Source organism: Bombina bombina, chromosome 7 (assembly GCF_027579735.1).
Source record: "Bombina bombina isolate aBomBom1 chromosome 7, aBomBom1.pri, whole genome shotgun sequence".
Lineage (NCBI taxonomy): Eukaryota > Metazoa > Chordata > Amphibia > Anura > Bombinatoridae > Bombina > Bombina bombina.
In genome coordinates this window covers 187,956,512-187,974,164 of record NC_069505.1, presented here as the reverse complement: position 1 = coordinate 187,974,164, position 17,653 = coordinate 187,956,512, and the positions used below count along the sequence as shown (strand labels likewise).

Genomic DNA, 17,653 nt, shown 5'->3' with positions numbered 1-17,653 from the left:
TAGTTAGTCAATCACAACAGATAAATGTGTGCAAGCACCAATCAGCAGCTAGCTTCCACTAGTGTTAGATATGTGCGTATTCTTTTTCAACAAGGGAAACCAAGAGAACAAGGCACATATGAAAATAGAAGTGAATTTAAAAGTGTCTTAAAATGACATGCTCTATTGGAATCATGCAGGTTTTATTTTAACTTTCCTATCCCTTTAAATACACTTTTGAAACAGCTATAACTTTTATGAAAATCCTTTTTGCTAATACATGTATATTACAAACATGATTTTATTAAAAACTAAAAGGCATCCATGTGGATTCCAATTTTGGCTGGAATGTCCCTTTAAGTGTGATGGAGACTCTGCAGCCACTGGATGAACACATGCACTTCTCAGAGATGTTTTACAGCAGAACAGGCAAATAAATAATGACAGTATATTGTAACGTGGTTTTATTTTCCCTCAATAAACATTTTACAGGGAGATTAAATGTTCAGGTTTTAAGTCACTTGGAGCAACTTACAGCTGATTTGGAAAACGACATCTTTGCAGTTCATGAAGTTTTTATGACCCTTGTTTTAGAGAACCGTAAACAATATTAACCCATAGGCTGCCACACTGGGCCTTCTTGGACTGCAGCCCTTTCTGTGAATTAAGAGGTTAACATTTGTATTACTTCTTTGCATTACCTTTCAGGTATAAAAAAAATACAATTTAACAACCTGTATTTCCTGACTCATTACATTTTCCGCATCATCGGTACCCAATAATCTTAGCTCAGCACCCCGAAACATTTCCAGGCTCAGCAGGATGATCAGATGTGGAAAATTGTCAGACAGATATTTATTTACTTTTCACCTCTCCAGATGTCTGATCCTTTTTGCTGGGAGAGAAACAAACTCGTTAAGAGTTTAATTGCCCTGTTATCTGTACCTGAATACAACTATTCACTTCTGCAAGTATTAGCTTAATGAGATGGACAACTTAAAGGGATAGTCTAGTCAAAATTAAACTTTCATGATTCAGATAGAGCAGCAATTTTATGCAACTTTCTAATTTACGTCTATTATTATTTTTTCTTTGTTCTCTAAGTATCTTTATTTGAAAAAGCTGGAATGTAAGCTTAGGAGCCGGCCCATTTTTGGTTCAGCACCCTGGGTAACTCTTGCTGATTGTTAGCTACATTTAGCTCCTAAGCTTACATTCCTGCCTTTTTCAAATAAAGATACCTAGAGAACAAAAAAAATTGATAATAGGAATAAATTAGACAGTTGATTAAAATTGCTGCTCTGAGTCAGGAAAGTTTAATTTTGACTTGAGTGTCCCTTTTACAACAGTTCAGTTTTAAAGCAAGAGATCAATAAATAACAAATCAACAAATAAATCAACAAGCTCAGCTAATTCCCTTTAAAGCTCATCTCCGCCTTCATTTCCTTCAATGTTGTTTCACTGAACAGGGGAAATGCAGAGCAAGATCCGCATGGCAAAGTCAACATTACCTTTCAGATAGAACATAGATTTTTTAAACGACTTTCCAATTTTCTTTTTATAATCAGTTTTGCATCATTCTCTTGATTTCCTTTACTGAAGGAGCAGCAATGCACTGCTGGGAGCTAGCTGTACACAGTAAGCTAATGACAAGAGGCATATATGTGCAGCCACCAATCAGCAGCTTGCTCCCTGTTTCTGAGCCTACCTAGGTATGTTTCTCAACAAAGGATACCAAGAGAATGAAGCAAATTAGATAATAGTAGTAAATCGGAAGATGATTACAATTGTATGGTCTATCTGAATCATGAAATACACATTTTGGGTTTCATGTTACTTTAAGTCTCACAGAATTACAATTCATTTATTGTCAGTGAAATTATTACTTGTCATAAACTTACATTCGTGGCCGGACTGTTATCCGACTGACAAATTTCCGTTTGGATAACAGTCCGCAAATTTCATTTTATCTCTAGAATAAATGATCATTGTAAGAAATATATAGTCATTTAACATTGTAAATATCACCAAACAAAACTGAGATGAACATACATTGTTAAAAACAATAAATCATATTTATTTAAAAAAAAATAAAAAACACTTTAAGAGAACGACAAATATGAAGAAATCATGTTTTTAAACAGAAACAGTACGACCTTGTAGAAGTCTGGGGGTGGGACCCATGATTAGGTTCCCAGAAGTAGTTGCGGCGCCAGAGCCACTGGTTATAAGAGCACTCTGGAGCGTATCTGCCCTTGGCTGAACTTGGAAAATAGTCTCTCGGACATATATCTGATGGACAAATGTGCTTCGGCATTTTGTCCGAGAACCACTTACATTGAGTATTATTTAACCCTTTCCCGCCATTAGGACGTAAAAGAAAGCGCCTTTAGGTATATTTATATAACTTAGGTGCTCCTCCCACAAACCTATAATAATATAAAAGCACATTAATTTCTGCCAGGTTATCAATCACTGTTTTCAAAATGGGCTTCTGGGCTTTAAAACAAGGTCTATTGGGGTCTTTAGATTTGTTTGATGACTTGTTTAAGTGCTTAAACTTTTTTACCCAGAAGTCACAAAGAGTAGGTGATTGCCTTTCAAACAGTGGGTCTTGGAGCTTTCTGGACCTTTAAGGAGCTGAGATAGAGGGGTGTCATGAGCACCCCCGGAATCCCACAACCATGCTGAACTACTGGACCACCTTGAAAATGCCTCTGGTCGGGGAGGGGTCTGCAATCAGCTGTGACAGTGAATCTCCTCGATGACAACACGTAGTCATCATCCGCATTAAAGGCAAGAGTTAAAGGGACAGTCAAGACAAAATTAAACATTCACGATTCAGATAGGCTATGAAATGTTAAACAGCTTTATAATTGACTTTGTTCTTTTTGTATTCTTTGTTGCAAGCTAAACCTACATATGCTCATATGCTAATTTCTAAGCCGTTGAAGGCCCCTCTTATCTCAGAGCATTTTGACAGTTTTTTTCTGAGCACCAGGCGAGATGATCTAAAGCTTTCTGCTCAGGCGAGATGATCTGAAACTCTCTGCTTAGGTGAGATGATCTAAAGCTCTCTGCTCGGGTGAGATTATCTAAAGCTCTCTGCTCAGGTGAAATGATCTAAAGCTCTATGTTCAGGTGAGATGATCTAAAGCTTTTTGCTCAGGTGAGATGATTTAAAACTCTCTGCTTAGGTGAGGTGATCTAAAGCTCTCTGCTCAGGTGAGATTATCTAAAACTCTCTGCTCAGTTGAGATTATCTAAAACTCTCTGCTCAGGCGAGATGATCTAAAACTCTCTGCTCAGGTGAGATGGTCTAAAACTCTCTGCTTAGGTGAGATTATCTAAAACTCTCTGCTCAGGTGAGATTATCTAAAATTCTCTGCTCAGCTGAGATTATCTAAAACTCTCTGCTTAGGTGAGGTGATCTAAAGCTCTCTGCTCAGGCGAGATAATCTAAAACTGTCTGCTCAGGTTAGATGGTCTAAAACACTACACTTGGCTACACTTGGGACACCCCAATTCCACTCCAGATTAGAATACTGTCAGTGATTGGAGCATACACATGTATGCCTGTACCTGTTTGGCTCACCAGCTGTATCCTCGCCTATTGTGGTAAGGAGCACAATGTTGACTATGTATTTCTTTGCAGGAAAAGAAAAGTAAAAAAAAAAAAAAAATTACTTTTAAAATAAATGTAAGAACTTTGAATGAAGCTAAGAAGGGAAAACACAATGACAATATTGCGTAGAAATAAGACACATGAAATAAAGAACAATAGACAAATGCACAGATGGAAACTACATGTTAAAAGGTGATTATTCATGTGTGGGGAGGAGCAGCTAATGACCCAGCACGATATTAGCAAGGTGCTTAGCTAAGGTGCTTAGGTGATGCTCAGCAGTATAAAATGGGTCTAGTGTAGGAGAGGGAGCACTCTCATCTGTCCCATACAACAAATCCCTCTTTCTCCAGCACTTGCCCAGGTAAGTTACCTGTTATGTGACATTACTGGCTGCTACCTGCGGTATTGGGAGTATAAGGTATACGGGCACTAACAAGGGAAATACAGAGAGGGCTCATTAATACCCAGGTGATCAGGCTAGGTGCATGGTGAAATGGGCAGAAAATCAAACTCTCAAGCTGAGAGACTGGGGTAGGGATAAGGGCAAAGATACAGCTAAATGCTGCTCACGTTCCCTTTTACCTTATGGCCCTAAAATATGATAGATTTGCTTCCTATTTACTGTACTGTCACTCTTCTGTTCGTTGTCTTTTCACTGTATTGTCACATACTGTCACTCTTCTGTTCTTTGTCTATTTACTGTAGTGTCACATACTGTCACTCTTCTGTTCAATGTCTTTTTACTGTACTGTCACATACTGTCACTCTTCTGTTCATTGTCTTTTCACTGTATTGTCACATACTGTCACTCTTCTGTTCTTTGTCTATTTATTGTAGTGTCACATACTGTCACTCTTCTGTTCTTTGTCTATTTACTGTAGTGTCACATACTGTCACTCTTCTGTTCAATGTCTTTTTACTGTACTGTCACATACTGTCACTCTTCTGTTCTTTGTCTATTTACTGTAGTGTCACATACTGTCACTCTTCTGTTCTTTGTCTATTTACTGTAGTGTCACATACTGTCACTCTTCTGTTCAATGTCTTTTTACTGTACTGTCACATACTGTCACTCTTCTGTTCTTTGTCTATTTACTGTAGTGTCACATACTGTCAATCTTCTGTTCATTGTCTATTCACTGTACTGTCACATACTGTCACTCTTCTGTTCATTGTCTGTTCACTGTATTGTCACACACTGTCACTCTTCTGTTCTTTTTCTATTTACTGTAGTGTCACATACTATCACTCTTCTGTTCATTGTCTATTTACTGTAGTGTCACATACTGTCACTCTTCTGTTCATTGTCTATTTACTGTAGTGTCACATACTGTCACTCTTCTGTTCTTTGTCTATTTACTGTAGTGTCACATACTGTCACTCTTCTGTTCATTGTCTATTTACTGTAGTGTCACATACTGTCACTCTTCTGTTCTTTGTCTTTTCACTGTATTGTCACATACTGTCACTCTTCTGTTCTTTGTCTATTTACTGTAGTTTCACATACTGTCACTCTTCTGTTCTTTGTCTATTTACTGTAGTGTCACATACTGTCACTCTTCTGTTCATTGCCTATTCACTGTACTGCCACATATTGTCACTGTTCTGTTCATTACCTATTTACTGTACTGTCACATACTGTCACTCTTCTGTTCATTGTCTGTTCACTGTATTGTCACACACTGTCACAGTCACTCTTCTGTTCATTGTCTATTCACTTTATTGTCACATACTGTCACTCTTCTGTTCATTGTCTATTTACTGTACTGTCACATACTGTCACTCTTCTGTTCAATGTCTTTTTACTGTACTGTCACATACTGTCACTCTTCTGTCCATTGTCTGTTCACTGTATTGTCACACACTGTCACAGTCACTCTTCTGTTCATTGTATATTCACTGTATTGTCACATACTGTCACTCTTCTATTCATTGTCTATTCACTGTACTGTCACTCTTCTGTTCATTGCCTATTTACTGTACTGTCACATACTGTCACTCTTCTGTTCATTGTCTGTTCACTGTACAGTCACTCTTCTGTTCATTGCCTATTTACTGTACTGTCACATACTGTCACTCTTCTGTACATTGTCTATTCACTGTACAGTCACTCTTCTGTTCATTGCCTATTTACTGTATTATCACATACTGTCACTCTTCTGTTCATTGTCTATTTACTGTACTGTCACATACTGTCACTCTTCTGTTCATTGTCTTTTCACTGTAGTGTCACATACTGTCACTCTTCTGTTCATTGCCTATTTACTGTATTATCACATACTGTCACTCTTCTGTTCATTGTCTTTTCACTGTATTGTCACATACTGTCACTCTTCTGTTCATTGTCTATTCACTGTATTGTCACATACTGTCACTCTTTTATTCATTGCCTATTTACTATACGGTCACATACTGTCACTCTTCTGTTCATTGCCTATTCACTGTACTGTCACATACTGTCACTCTTCTGTTCATTGTCTTTTTACTGTACTGTCACATACTGTCACTCTTCTCTTCATTGTCTATTCACTTTTTTGTCACATACTGTCACTCTTCAGCATGCTAAGGCACTGTGGCTGAGCTCTGTAGCAACACAAGGGTTGCAGGTTCGATCTCTGACGAGGTCCACTCAGCCTTTCACCCTTCCAAGGTTGATAAAATGAGCAGCACCTTGAGACCCTTGCGGGTGATTAGCCGGGCTTTACAAGTATCCAATACATACATTGTCTATTCACTGTATTGTCACATACTGTTACTCTTCTGTTCATTGCCTATTCACTTTATTGTCACATACTGTCACTCTTCTGTTCATTGCCTATTTACTGTAGTGTCACATACTGTCACTATTCTGTTCATTGTCTATTCACTGTATTGTCACATACTGTCCCTCTTCTGTTCATTGTCTATTCACTGTACTGTCACATACTGTCACTCTTCTGTTCAATGTCTCTTCACTGTATTGTCACATACTGTCACTCTTCTGTTCATTGTCTGTTCACTGTATTGTCACACACTGTCACTCTTCTGTTCAATGTCTATTTACTGTACTGTCACATACTGTCACTCTTCTGTTCATTGTCTGTTCACTGTATTGTCACACACTGTCACTCTTCTGTTCAATGTCTATTTACTGTACTGTCACATACTGTCACTCTTCTGTTCATTGTCTGTTCACTGTATTGTCACACACTGTCACTCTTCTGTTCATTGTCTGTTCACTGTATTGTCACATACTGTCACTCTTCTGTTCATTGTCTATTCACTGTATTGTCACATACTGTTACTCTTCTGTTCATTGCCTATTTACTGTACTGTCACATACTGTCACTATTCTGTTCATTGTCTATTTACTGTAGTGTCACATACTGTCACTCTTCTGTTCTTTGTCTATTTACTGTAGTGTCACATACTGTCACTCTTCTGTTCAATGTCTATTCACTGTATTGTCACATACTGTTACTCTTCTGTTCATTGCCTATTTACTGTACTGTCACATACTGTCACTATTCTGTTCATTGTCTATTTACTGTACTGTCACATACTGTCACTCTTCTGTTCATTGCCTATTTACTGTACTGTCACATACTGTCACTATTCTGTTCATTGTCTATTCACTGTATTGTCACATACTGTCCCTCTTCTGTTCATTGTCTATTCACTGTACTGTCACATACTGTCACTCATCTGTTCATTGTCTATTCACTGTATTATCACATACTGTCACTCATCAGGTCATTGTCTTTTCACTGTAGTGTCACATACTGTCACTATTCTGTTCATTGTCTATTCACTGTATTGTCACATACTGTCCCTCTTCTGTTCATTGTCTATTCACTGTACTGTCACATACTGTCACTCTTATTTTCATTGTCTATTCACTGTATTGTCACATACTGTCCCTATTCTGTTCATTGTCTATTTACTGTATTGTCACATACTGTCACTCTTCTGTTCATTGTCTATTCACTGTATTGTCACATACTGTCACTCATCAGTTCATTGTCTATTCACTGTACTGTCACATACTGTTACTCTTCGGTTCATTGTTTTTTCACTGTATTGTCACATACTGTCACTCTTCTGTTCATTGTCTATTCACTATACTGTCACATACTGTCACTCTTCTGTTCATTGTCTATTCACTGTACTGTCACATACTGTCACTCTTCTGTTCTTTGTCTATTTACTGTAGTGTCACATACTGTCACTCTTCTGTTCATTGTCTATTCACTGTACTGTCACATACTGTTACTCTTCTGTTCATTGTCTATTCACTGTACTGTCACATACTGTTACTCTTCTGTTCATTGTCTATTCACTGAACTGTCACTCTTCTGTTCATTGTCTATTCACTGATTACTCTACTCACGTTGGTTATATAATGAGTCTATGCCCACTAATCACTCTACTTACATTGGTTATAAAATGAGTCTATGCCCACTGATTGCTCTACTCAAATTGGTTATATAATAAGTCTGTGCCCACTGATCGCTCTACTTACATTGGTTATATAATGAGTCTGTGCCCACTGATCACTGATAAGAATTGTCTTACGCGTTTCTGGGTATTGTGTAAAATATAAATTTATTATGTGTACCAATTGAAGATAATTTAAAATGATTGTATATTTATGTACACTCTTTTGCTCTTGTTGCTTTTTTATTTTTTACTCTGTACTGAGTATGCTTTTAACTTTTTTTGTGGTCTGTTAGGGGTTAATCAATTGTTGCTTCCTGCATAAATTGGCAGCCCCTCTCCTGCACCTGCAGTCTATGATTAAGCGCCACTAGGGGGTGTGAAACGCGTAAGACAATTCTTTTGTGTTGTCCTCTGTCTGGGAACCCTTCATTTTTAATTGGAACCAATAAAGTGTATACTTTTATTTTTTTGCTAACTGAGTAGTGCCTGCAATTTCTTGCATCCATGTTCTACCTTTTGGCCTCATCCGCCGCTAGCTATGGCACTCCGGGTATGTTTAGGCAACAGCAGTTGTAAACTTTTATTCCACTGCATGACCTGGAGTCTTTGACCGTGTACCGGTACACCCCTCTTGCCTGAATGACTCTGTACCCCCTGGTCCCACTACTTACATTGGCTATATAATGAGTCTGTGCCCACTGGTCCCTCTACTCACATTGGCTATATAATGACTCTGTACCCCCTGGTCCCTCTACTTACATTGGCCATATAATGACTCTGTACCCCCTGGTCCCTCTACTTACATTGGCTATATAATGGCTCTGTGCTCCCTGGTCCCTCTACTTACATTGTCCATATAATGACTCTGTACCCCCTGGTCCCTCTACTTACATTGGCTATATAATGACTCTGTACCCCCTGGTCCGGCTACTCACATTGGCTATATAATGACTCTGTACCCCCTGGTCCCGCTACTCACATTGACTATATAATGACTCTGTACCCCCTGTTCCCGCTACTTAAATTGGCTATATAATGTCTCTGTACCCCCTGGTCCCTCTACTCACATTGGCTTTATAATGACTCTGTACCCCCTGGTCCCTCTACTCACATTGGCTATATAATTACTCTGTACCCCCTGTTCCCATTACTTACATTGGCTATATAATGACTCTGTACCCCCTGGTCCCTCTACTCACATTGGCTTTATAATGACTCTGTACCCCCTGGTCCCTCTACTCACATTGGCTATATAATTACTCTGTACCCCCTGGTCCCTCTACTCACATTGGCTATATAATGACTCTGTACCCCCTGGTCCCTCTACTCACATTGGCTATATAATGACTCTGTAGCCCCTGGTACCTCTACTTACATTTGCCATATAATGACTCTGTACCCCCTGGTCCCTCTACTTACATTGGCTATATAATGACTCTGTACCCCCTGGTCCCGCTACTCACATTAACTATATAATGACTCTGTACCCCCTGTTCCCGCTACTTACATTGGCTATATAATGACTCTGTACCCTCTGGTCCTGCTACTTACATTGGCTATATAATGACTCTGTAGCCCCTGGTACCTCTACTTACATTGGCTTTATAATGACTCTGTACCCCCTGGTCCCTCTACTCACATTGGCTTTATAATGACTCTGTACCCCCTGGTCCCTCTACTCAAATTGGCTATATAATGACTCTGCACCCCCTGGTCCCTCTACTCACATTGGCTATATAATGACTCTGTACCCCCTGGTCCCTCTACTCACATTGGCTTTATAATGACTCTGTACCCCCTGGTCCCTCTACTCACATTGGCTTTATAATGACTCTGTACCCCCTGGTCCCTCTACTCACATTGGCAATATAATGACTCTGTACCCCCTGGTGCCTCTACTCACATTTGCAATATAGTGACTCTGTAGCCCCTGGTACCTCTACTTACATTGCCTTTATAATGACTCTGTACCCCCTGGTCCCTCTACTTACATTGCCTTTATAATGACTCTGTACCCCCTGGTCCCTCTACTCACATTGGCAATATAGTGACTCTGTAGCCCCTGGTACCTCTACTTACATTGGCTATATAATGACTCTGTAGCCCCTGGTACCTCTACTTACATTGGCTTCATAATGACTCTGTACCCCTGGTCCCTCTACTCACATTGGCAATATAGTGACTCTGTAGCCCCTGGTACCTCTACTTACATTGGCTATATAATGACTCTGTAGCCCCTGGTACCTCTACTTACATTGGCTATATTAGTTTTCTGTTACTTTCCCACCTCCGTATCACATCTAACCTCTGCTATTTGCCTATTTTCAGCCCCCTTTACTCTCATCATGGCCCTGTGGATCCAGTGTCTCCCCCTGACAATCCTCCTCATTCTCTTTACTCCCAACACCGAAGCTCTAGCCAACCAGCATCTGTGCGGCTCTCACCTGGTGGAAGCCCTGTATCTGGTGTGCGGGGAGAAAGGATTCTTCTACTATCCCAAAATCAGACGGGACATTGCTCAACCCCTTGGTAAGGAACAAAAGTAGCATAAAAATGAGGGTGTTGTGTGTTTCTCTGTTGCACTGTTATCATCATTTATTTTTCCTCATCTTAAAGAAAATATTTTTAAATCAGTTTGTTGTCAGCTTTACAGAGGTGCGCCCCTTTCAACCAATAGAACTGTAGCTGTTGTCCTTATCAGCCAATGAACAATAGTAGGAAGTACATAACTGACTCCACTGTATGTAATTTAAATTAAATCAGCTTTTACTTAAAGGGACAGTGTACTTGAAAATGGTTATTGTTTAAAAAGATAGATAATCCCTTTATTATCCATTCCCCAGTTTTGCATAACCAACATGGTAATATTAATACATTTTACCTCTGTGATTACCTTGTATTTAAGCCTCTGATGACTGCCCCCTTATTTCAGTTCTTTTGACAGGCTTGCATTTTAGCCAATCAGTGCTGACTCATAAATAACACCACGGGGGTTAGCACAATGTTATCTATATGGCACACTTAAACTAGCACTTTCTAGCTTTGAAAAACTGAAAATTAGCATATGAGCCTACCTAGGTTTAGCTTTTAACAAAGAATACCAAAAGAACAAAGCAAATGTGATAAAGTAAAATGGAAAGCTGTTTAAAATTACATGCCCTATCTAAATCATGAAAGTTTAATTTTGGCAAGACTGTACTTGATGAACAAAACTGAAATATGTATGAGTACATTAAGAGGCTGAATAGAACCATTTTTGCAATATATTTTCATTAGCAAAAATGCTTCTAGTAACAGCTATTATTGTCTGAGCGGCATATGCACATATGCCGTGCATAGCCCATACATCAGCATTAAAAAATCATGCCTGTTCCTATAGTGATGGCTTGTACAATGCAAATTAAGTAATCACTGAGATAATGCCCCACAAGTTGCTCTCAGTGCTTTGCACTGGGGGGTGCATGGAGCATTGCAGCATATTTACATATGCTCCAGAAACGTTTATAGTGATAGCTTTTACAAGAAGCATTTTTGCTAATTCAGGTATATTACAAAATTGTTTCTATTCAAGATCAACATTTATACAAGTACATTGCAGTTTTGTCCATTTTGTTTCTTAAAAAAAAAATATTCACCTGGTTTTGCTGTTAATTTATATGAATGATAAAACTATAAGTACAGCGTCCCTTTAATATTTCTGCTTGATGCCCTCTAATAAAAACCGAGATTTCTATTCAACCCATATACAAATACTCTTTAAATGTCACCAGCTTTATCTAAAATGAAAGTCAATAGAAAGTGAAATGGTTCTCTGTATTTACTAAAGAGAATTTACACTTACAACTTGCAGTTTGAGTTAATTATTTATCCGAGATACGTGTATAGAACAGATACATCTTATGGGGAAATTCTAATTCTTTAGAAAATGTGTTGTTAAAGTCAAGGGGATTTAAAAAAAATATTTAGATATTTGAAAAATATACATTGAACTTGTTTTCACTGTTAATAGAAATGTTTAATCAATCCCCTGTTACAATAATTACAGATTTTTAAATGACTTCTGATATCAATTGCTTTATTCGCTTGGTAACCTTTCTTGAAAAGCATACCTTGGTAGGCTTGGAAGCAGCAATGCACTACTGTGAGCTAGCTGTTAATTGGTTGCTACACACATATGCTTCTTGTCATTGGCTCTCCTGATGTGCTCAGCTACCTCTCAGTAGTGCATTGTTGCTCTGAAACCAATTTTATAGACAATGCAATAGCTCTTATTCTGAACTCCAAATAAATAGTAGATTTTTTTCTGACAAATTTCAGTTATGTCTATTTCCACTCCCCCTGTACCATGTGACAGCCATCAGCCAATCACAAATGCATATAAGTATATTCTGTGAATTCTTGCACATGCTCAGTAGGAGATGGTGACTCAAAACTGTAAATATAAAAAGACTGTGCATTTTGTTAATGGAAGTAAATTGGAAAGTTGTTTAAAATTGCTGCTCTGACTCGTGTGTCCCTTTAACCCCTGTGCGTGGTTAATAAACACATACATTATACAGTTCATATGAAGCTGATGTTATAGAAACTATGAGTGTCTGTTCTGTACTAAGTGTAGAATATAAAGAATAAACAAGGGTGTATAAGTAAACTGTCTTGAAGAAGACCACAATTTTCAGTTTCCTGACATAAAAATCTTATGAACAATGAAAATTCACTACAAAGTGCTTATACGATACAAAATAAAAATGTGCTATTATTTGTATAAATTAACACTTATACAGAATTTAGCAGCGCTAAACAAATAAATGATAATAACAAATATACGGTTATCTCTGCTTATCTCGCACAGTGAATGGACCCCAGGACAGCGAGTTGGAAAATATGCAGCTGCAGCCCGAAGAATATCTGAGAATGAAGAGAGGAATAGTTGAACAATGTTGTCACAACACATGCTCACTCTACCAACTGGAGAATTACTGCAACTAAAGACCGCAAGAGAGAAGAGACAGAACACTTTCATAGCCAAACACCTTCACCACAGACCAGTCATGTGAAACAGCAGCAAATATGTTAATTGCAAGCACATTGTTTATACACACTTGCATATATATGTAGGCGTGCACAAGTGTGTGTATTATATATACATATATACAGGTATATATGCCTGTGGGTGTTTATATTCTATACCTATATATGTATGTATGCATGTGTGAGTGTGTATATTATATATATATATGCATCTGTGTGTGTATATTATATACATATATGTGTTTGCATGTGTGTGTATATTCTATACCTATATATATATATACTTGTGTGTGTTTATTCTATACATATATGTGTATGCATGTGTGTATATTCTATATATATGTATGTATGCATGTGTGTGTATATGCTATACATATATATGTATGCATGTGTGAGTGTGTATATTATATACATATGTGTATTAATGTGTGTGTATATTTTATACATATATATGTATGCATGTGTGACTGTGTATATTTTATATGTATATATGCACATGTGTGTTAGTGTGTATATTATATACATATATATGTATGCATGTGTGTGTATATAATATTATATACATATATGTGTATGAAGGTGTGTGTTTATTCTGTACATAGATATGTATGTATGCATGTGTGTATCAGTGTGCATAATAAATACATATATATGCATGTGTGTGTGCATTCTACACACATATATATATATACGTATGTATGCATATGTATATCAGTGTATATTATATACATATACGTGACACATGGCTGCACATTTTCACTAGGCCACTAATCCAGCAATAGCTAAAAACTGCATTGTATGTAATTAAGCGTTTGACCATCTTTCATATTTGGGTATAGTTCCAGCCCTGTGTGTGTGTGTATATATATATATATATATATATATATATATATATATATATATATATTTATATTTATATATATGTTGTATCCCATGAAAATGTTATATAATTTGAGCCTCTGCAATTCTGCATATAACTCGCACAGCCCTGACAGCAGCAGTACAAGTTATTACATTTTTTATCATTTTCATGGACTAACATAATGTGTGTGCTACTAATTTCCTCTCCATGATGCAGCAGTTAATCTGCACCCTTTACGGTTTGCGTAAAAAGCATCCCACAGTTTAGATTTGTAGTATAAATGTATAGTTTTGCAGTTAGACATGTTTTTAATGTTAAAGCTGATTGAAGTAAAGTTTGGTTTGAGGACAAGGAATTATACACTAGGCTGTTATCTTGCGAGAGGGTTCATATAAGGTATTAACTGAATACATGAAGAACAATAAAGAAAGGATAGAGGCACAGTGACAGTACGGAGAAAAGAGGAGAATTTAGTTAACCCAACGCCCTTCTGATGTTGAATGGGGTTTGATATATTTAGGGGCGTATTTTCCCTAATGGTAATCAGAGCTTTCTTTCAGAATGTTAGTGTTCTGTATCTACCATCACTCTCTTCTTATTAAAATGCAAATAAAAGTATTCTAAAGAGGTAATATATCTCTTCTGGTATCATTTAACTGAGCTACTGTGAGTATAATATATTTGATTTATGGATACATTAAGCCACGGTTTATGCACTGTGGGTCGGTCATCAGTCTTCCAGCTGTTCTGATTAGCTGATGGTTTTCAGATCCAACCAACGGGAGACAAGAGAGGGAAAATACTTCATTTATTCCTAATGCAACAAAAATCCATCTAACTATTTCTTATAGTTTGCCTGAAGCAAATGAGAGGGTGTATTACAAATACAAGTTTCTGCACACATAACTGTAGACTTGCTGTGGTAGTGAAGAGGTTAAGTTGGAGGTAAATGGGGGCATGCAATCCTGGGATTTTTGAATGGGGTGTATAAGGGGACAAAAGGTAGACAAAGCCAAAAGACCTTATATCCTATTGTAAATTGAGCAATGCTGCTTTCTATTAAACAAGTTATGGCTGGGAGGGGAGGGGGCGTCTTGCCTGTTGGCTGAAAGCCACTCGCTTTTGCCTACCCCCCAAACTCCCCATTCCTATCCACCCCCCCCCGCACTCTTATCCTGAGCTGACCCCCTGCCTGGCTCTTTTCCAAAAAGCAAACCTCGAGGCCTACCGAAAGACCTTAGACTGAACGCCCCAGACTGAAGCCCCCCTCTCTGTGAGACGGGGGGCTTCCTGCTCCAAGGCAGCTGGGAGCTCTGTGCTTTGTCTCTGGTACTGAAGGAGGGAAGAAGGGTGGAAAGGTTAGGGGAGCAACATTCTGCAGTCATCTAGGAGGGGTTAATGGGGCGATGCTCTGCAGGGCTTTCATACTGCATTGGTTAATGGGCAGATACTCAATGCACCTCTGCGCGGGATGTTTGGGAAAAATATCTTGTCTTTTGGCTAAATTCAATAAACATTCAAATTAGTTTCCAGAGAAAAATTAATCTGTTATATTCCAGAAACATTTCACTATGATATAGAGAGCTCAATACAGCTCCATAGTATGAGAAGAACTGGAGAGAAGGTTATTATTTAGTGAATCTAGCCAAGTAGGTGAAATATCTAGGCAGAATAATGAAGCAAAAGTCTGGGATTCCTAAACATTTACTGCCAAAGAATACAGCTAGAGGGGCAATATTCTGATGCTGTTTGGCAAGGAATAGGTTAAGTACAACATAGAATCCAGGGAAGTGACCAATCAATGTGTCTCTAGCCAGGACAAAGTTTTCTTAGTCACACATACAATAACTAAATATCTTATTATTGGTAACAGGAGGAGCTAACTTAAAGGGACAGTCTAGTCAAAATAAACTGACATGATTCAGATAGGGCATGCAAGTTTAAACAACTTTACAATTTACTTTTATCATCACATTTGCTTTGTTCTGGTATTCTTTGTTGAAAGCTAAACCTAGTAGACTCATATGCTAATGTTTAAACCCTTGAAGGCCGCCTCTTATCTCAAAGCATTTTGACAGTTTTTCAAAGTTAGACAGTAATAGTTCATGTGTGCCATATAGATAACACCGTGCTCACTCCTGTGGAGTTATTTATGAGTCAGCACTGATTGTCTAAAATGCATTTCTGTCAAAAGAACTGAGATAAGGGGGCAGTCGGCTTAGATACAAGGTAATCACAGAGGTAAAAAGTGTATTAATATAACAGTGTTGGTTATTGAAAACTGGGGAATGGGCAATAAAGGGATTATCTATCTTTTTAAACAATAACAATTTTGGATTAGACTTTCCCTTTGTATGTATATTGGGCCAAATTAAAAGTCGAGTGCTAATTAACGCTCCCGCACTATTGTAAACTGTGCTAGACTTAAGTTTTTTGTACCTCGTAGGGTTGGGCTCGTATTATGAGCTGAATGTAAACTGTTTTCATTCGAGCGCTAACCAAACAAGCGCTAAAAGCCTAAGGCCTAGATTTGGAGTTTTGTCGGTAACGACCCGCGTAGCTAACGCCGGCTTTTTTCTGGCCGCACCATAAAAATAACTCTGGTATTGAGAGTCCACATAAAGGCTGCGTTAGGCTCCAAAAAAGGAGCGTAGAGCATTTTTAACGCAGCTTCAACTCTCAATACCAGAGTTGCTTACGCAAGCGGCCAGCCTCAAAAACGTGCTCGTGCATGAATCCCCCATAGAAAACAATGGGGCTGTTTGAGCTGAAAAAAAACCTAACACCTGCAAAAAAGCCGCGTTCAGCTCTTAACGCAGCCCCATTGTTTGCTATGCGGAAACACTTCCTACGTATGCACCTAACACCCTAACATGTACCCCGAGTCTAAACACTCCTAACCTTACACTTATTAACCCCTAATCTGCCGCCCCCGCTATCGCTGACACCTGCATTTTATTTTTAACCCCTAATCTGCCGCTCCGTAAACCGCCGCTACTTACATTATCCTTATGTACTCCTAATCTGCTGCCCCTAACACCGCCGACCCCTATATTATATTTATTAACCCCTAATCTGCCCCCCACAACGTCGCCTCCACCTGCCTACACTTATTAACGCCTAATCTGCCGAGCGGACCTGAGCGCTACTATAATAAAGTTATTAACCCCTAATCCGCCTCACTAACCCTATAATAAATAGTATTAACCCCTAATCTGCCCTCCCTAACATCGCCGACACCTAACGTCAATTATTAACCCCTAATCTGCCAACTGGAGCTCACCGCTATTCTAATAAATGGATTAACCCCTAAAGCTAAGTCTAACCCTAACACTAACACCCCCCTAAATTAAATATAATTTTAATCTAACGAAATTAATTAACTCTTATTAAATAAATGATTCCTATTTAAAGCTAAATACTTACCTGTAAAATAAATCCTAATATAGATACAATATAAATTATAATTACATTGTAGCTATTTTAGGATTAATATTTATTTTACAGGCAACTTTGTAATTATTTTAACCAGGTACAATAGCTATTAAATAGTTAAGAACTATTTAATAGTTACCTAGTTAAAATAATTACAAAATTACCCGTAAAATAAATCCTAACCTAAATTACAATTAAACCTAACAATATACTATCATTAAATTAATTAAATAAAATACCTACAATTACCTACAATTAAACCTAACACTACACTATCAATACATTAATTAAATACAATATCT

At 38.0% G+C, this 17,653-nt stretch overlaps 1 protein-coding gene across 1 annotated transcript; it reads left to right on the top strand.

Annotated features, from left to right (window-relative positions):
* The first annotated feature begins 3,880 nt into the window (after nt 1-3,880).
* Nucleotides 3,881-14,548, top strand: INS (insulin). The gene is made up of 3 exons (XM_053688924.1): nt 3,881-3,968; nt 10,355-10,555; nt 12,876-14,548. Exons 2-3 carry the CDS (start codon nt 10,372-10,374, stop codon nt 13,010-13,012), a joined length of 321 nt encoding a protein of 106 aa, XP_053544899.1. The 5' UTR covers nt 3,881-3,968; nt 10,355-10,371; the 3' UTR covers nt 13,013-14,548.
* Nucleotides 14,549-17,653: the final 3,105 nt, after the last annotated feature.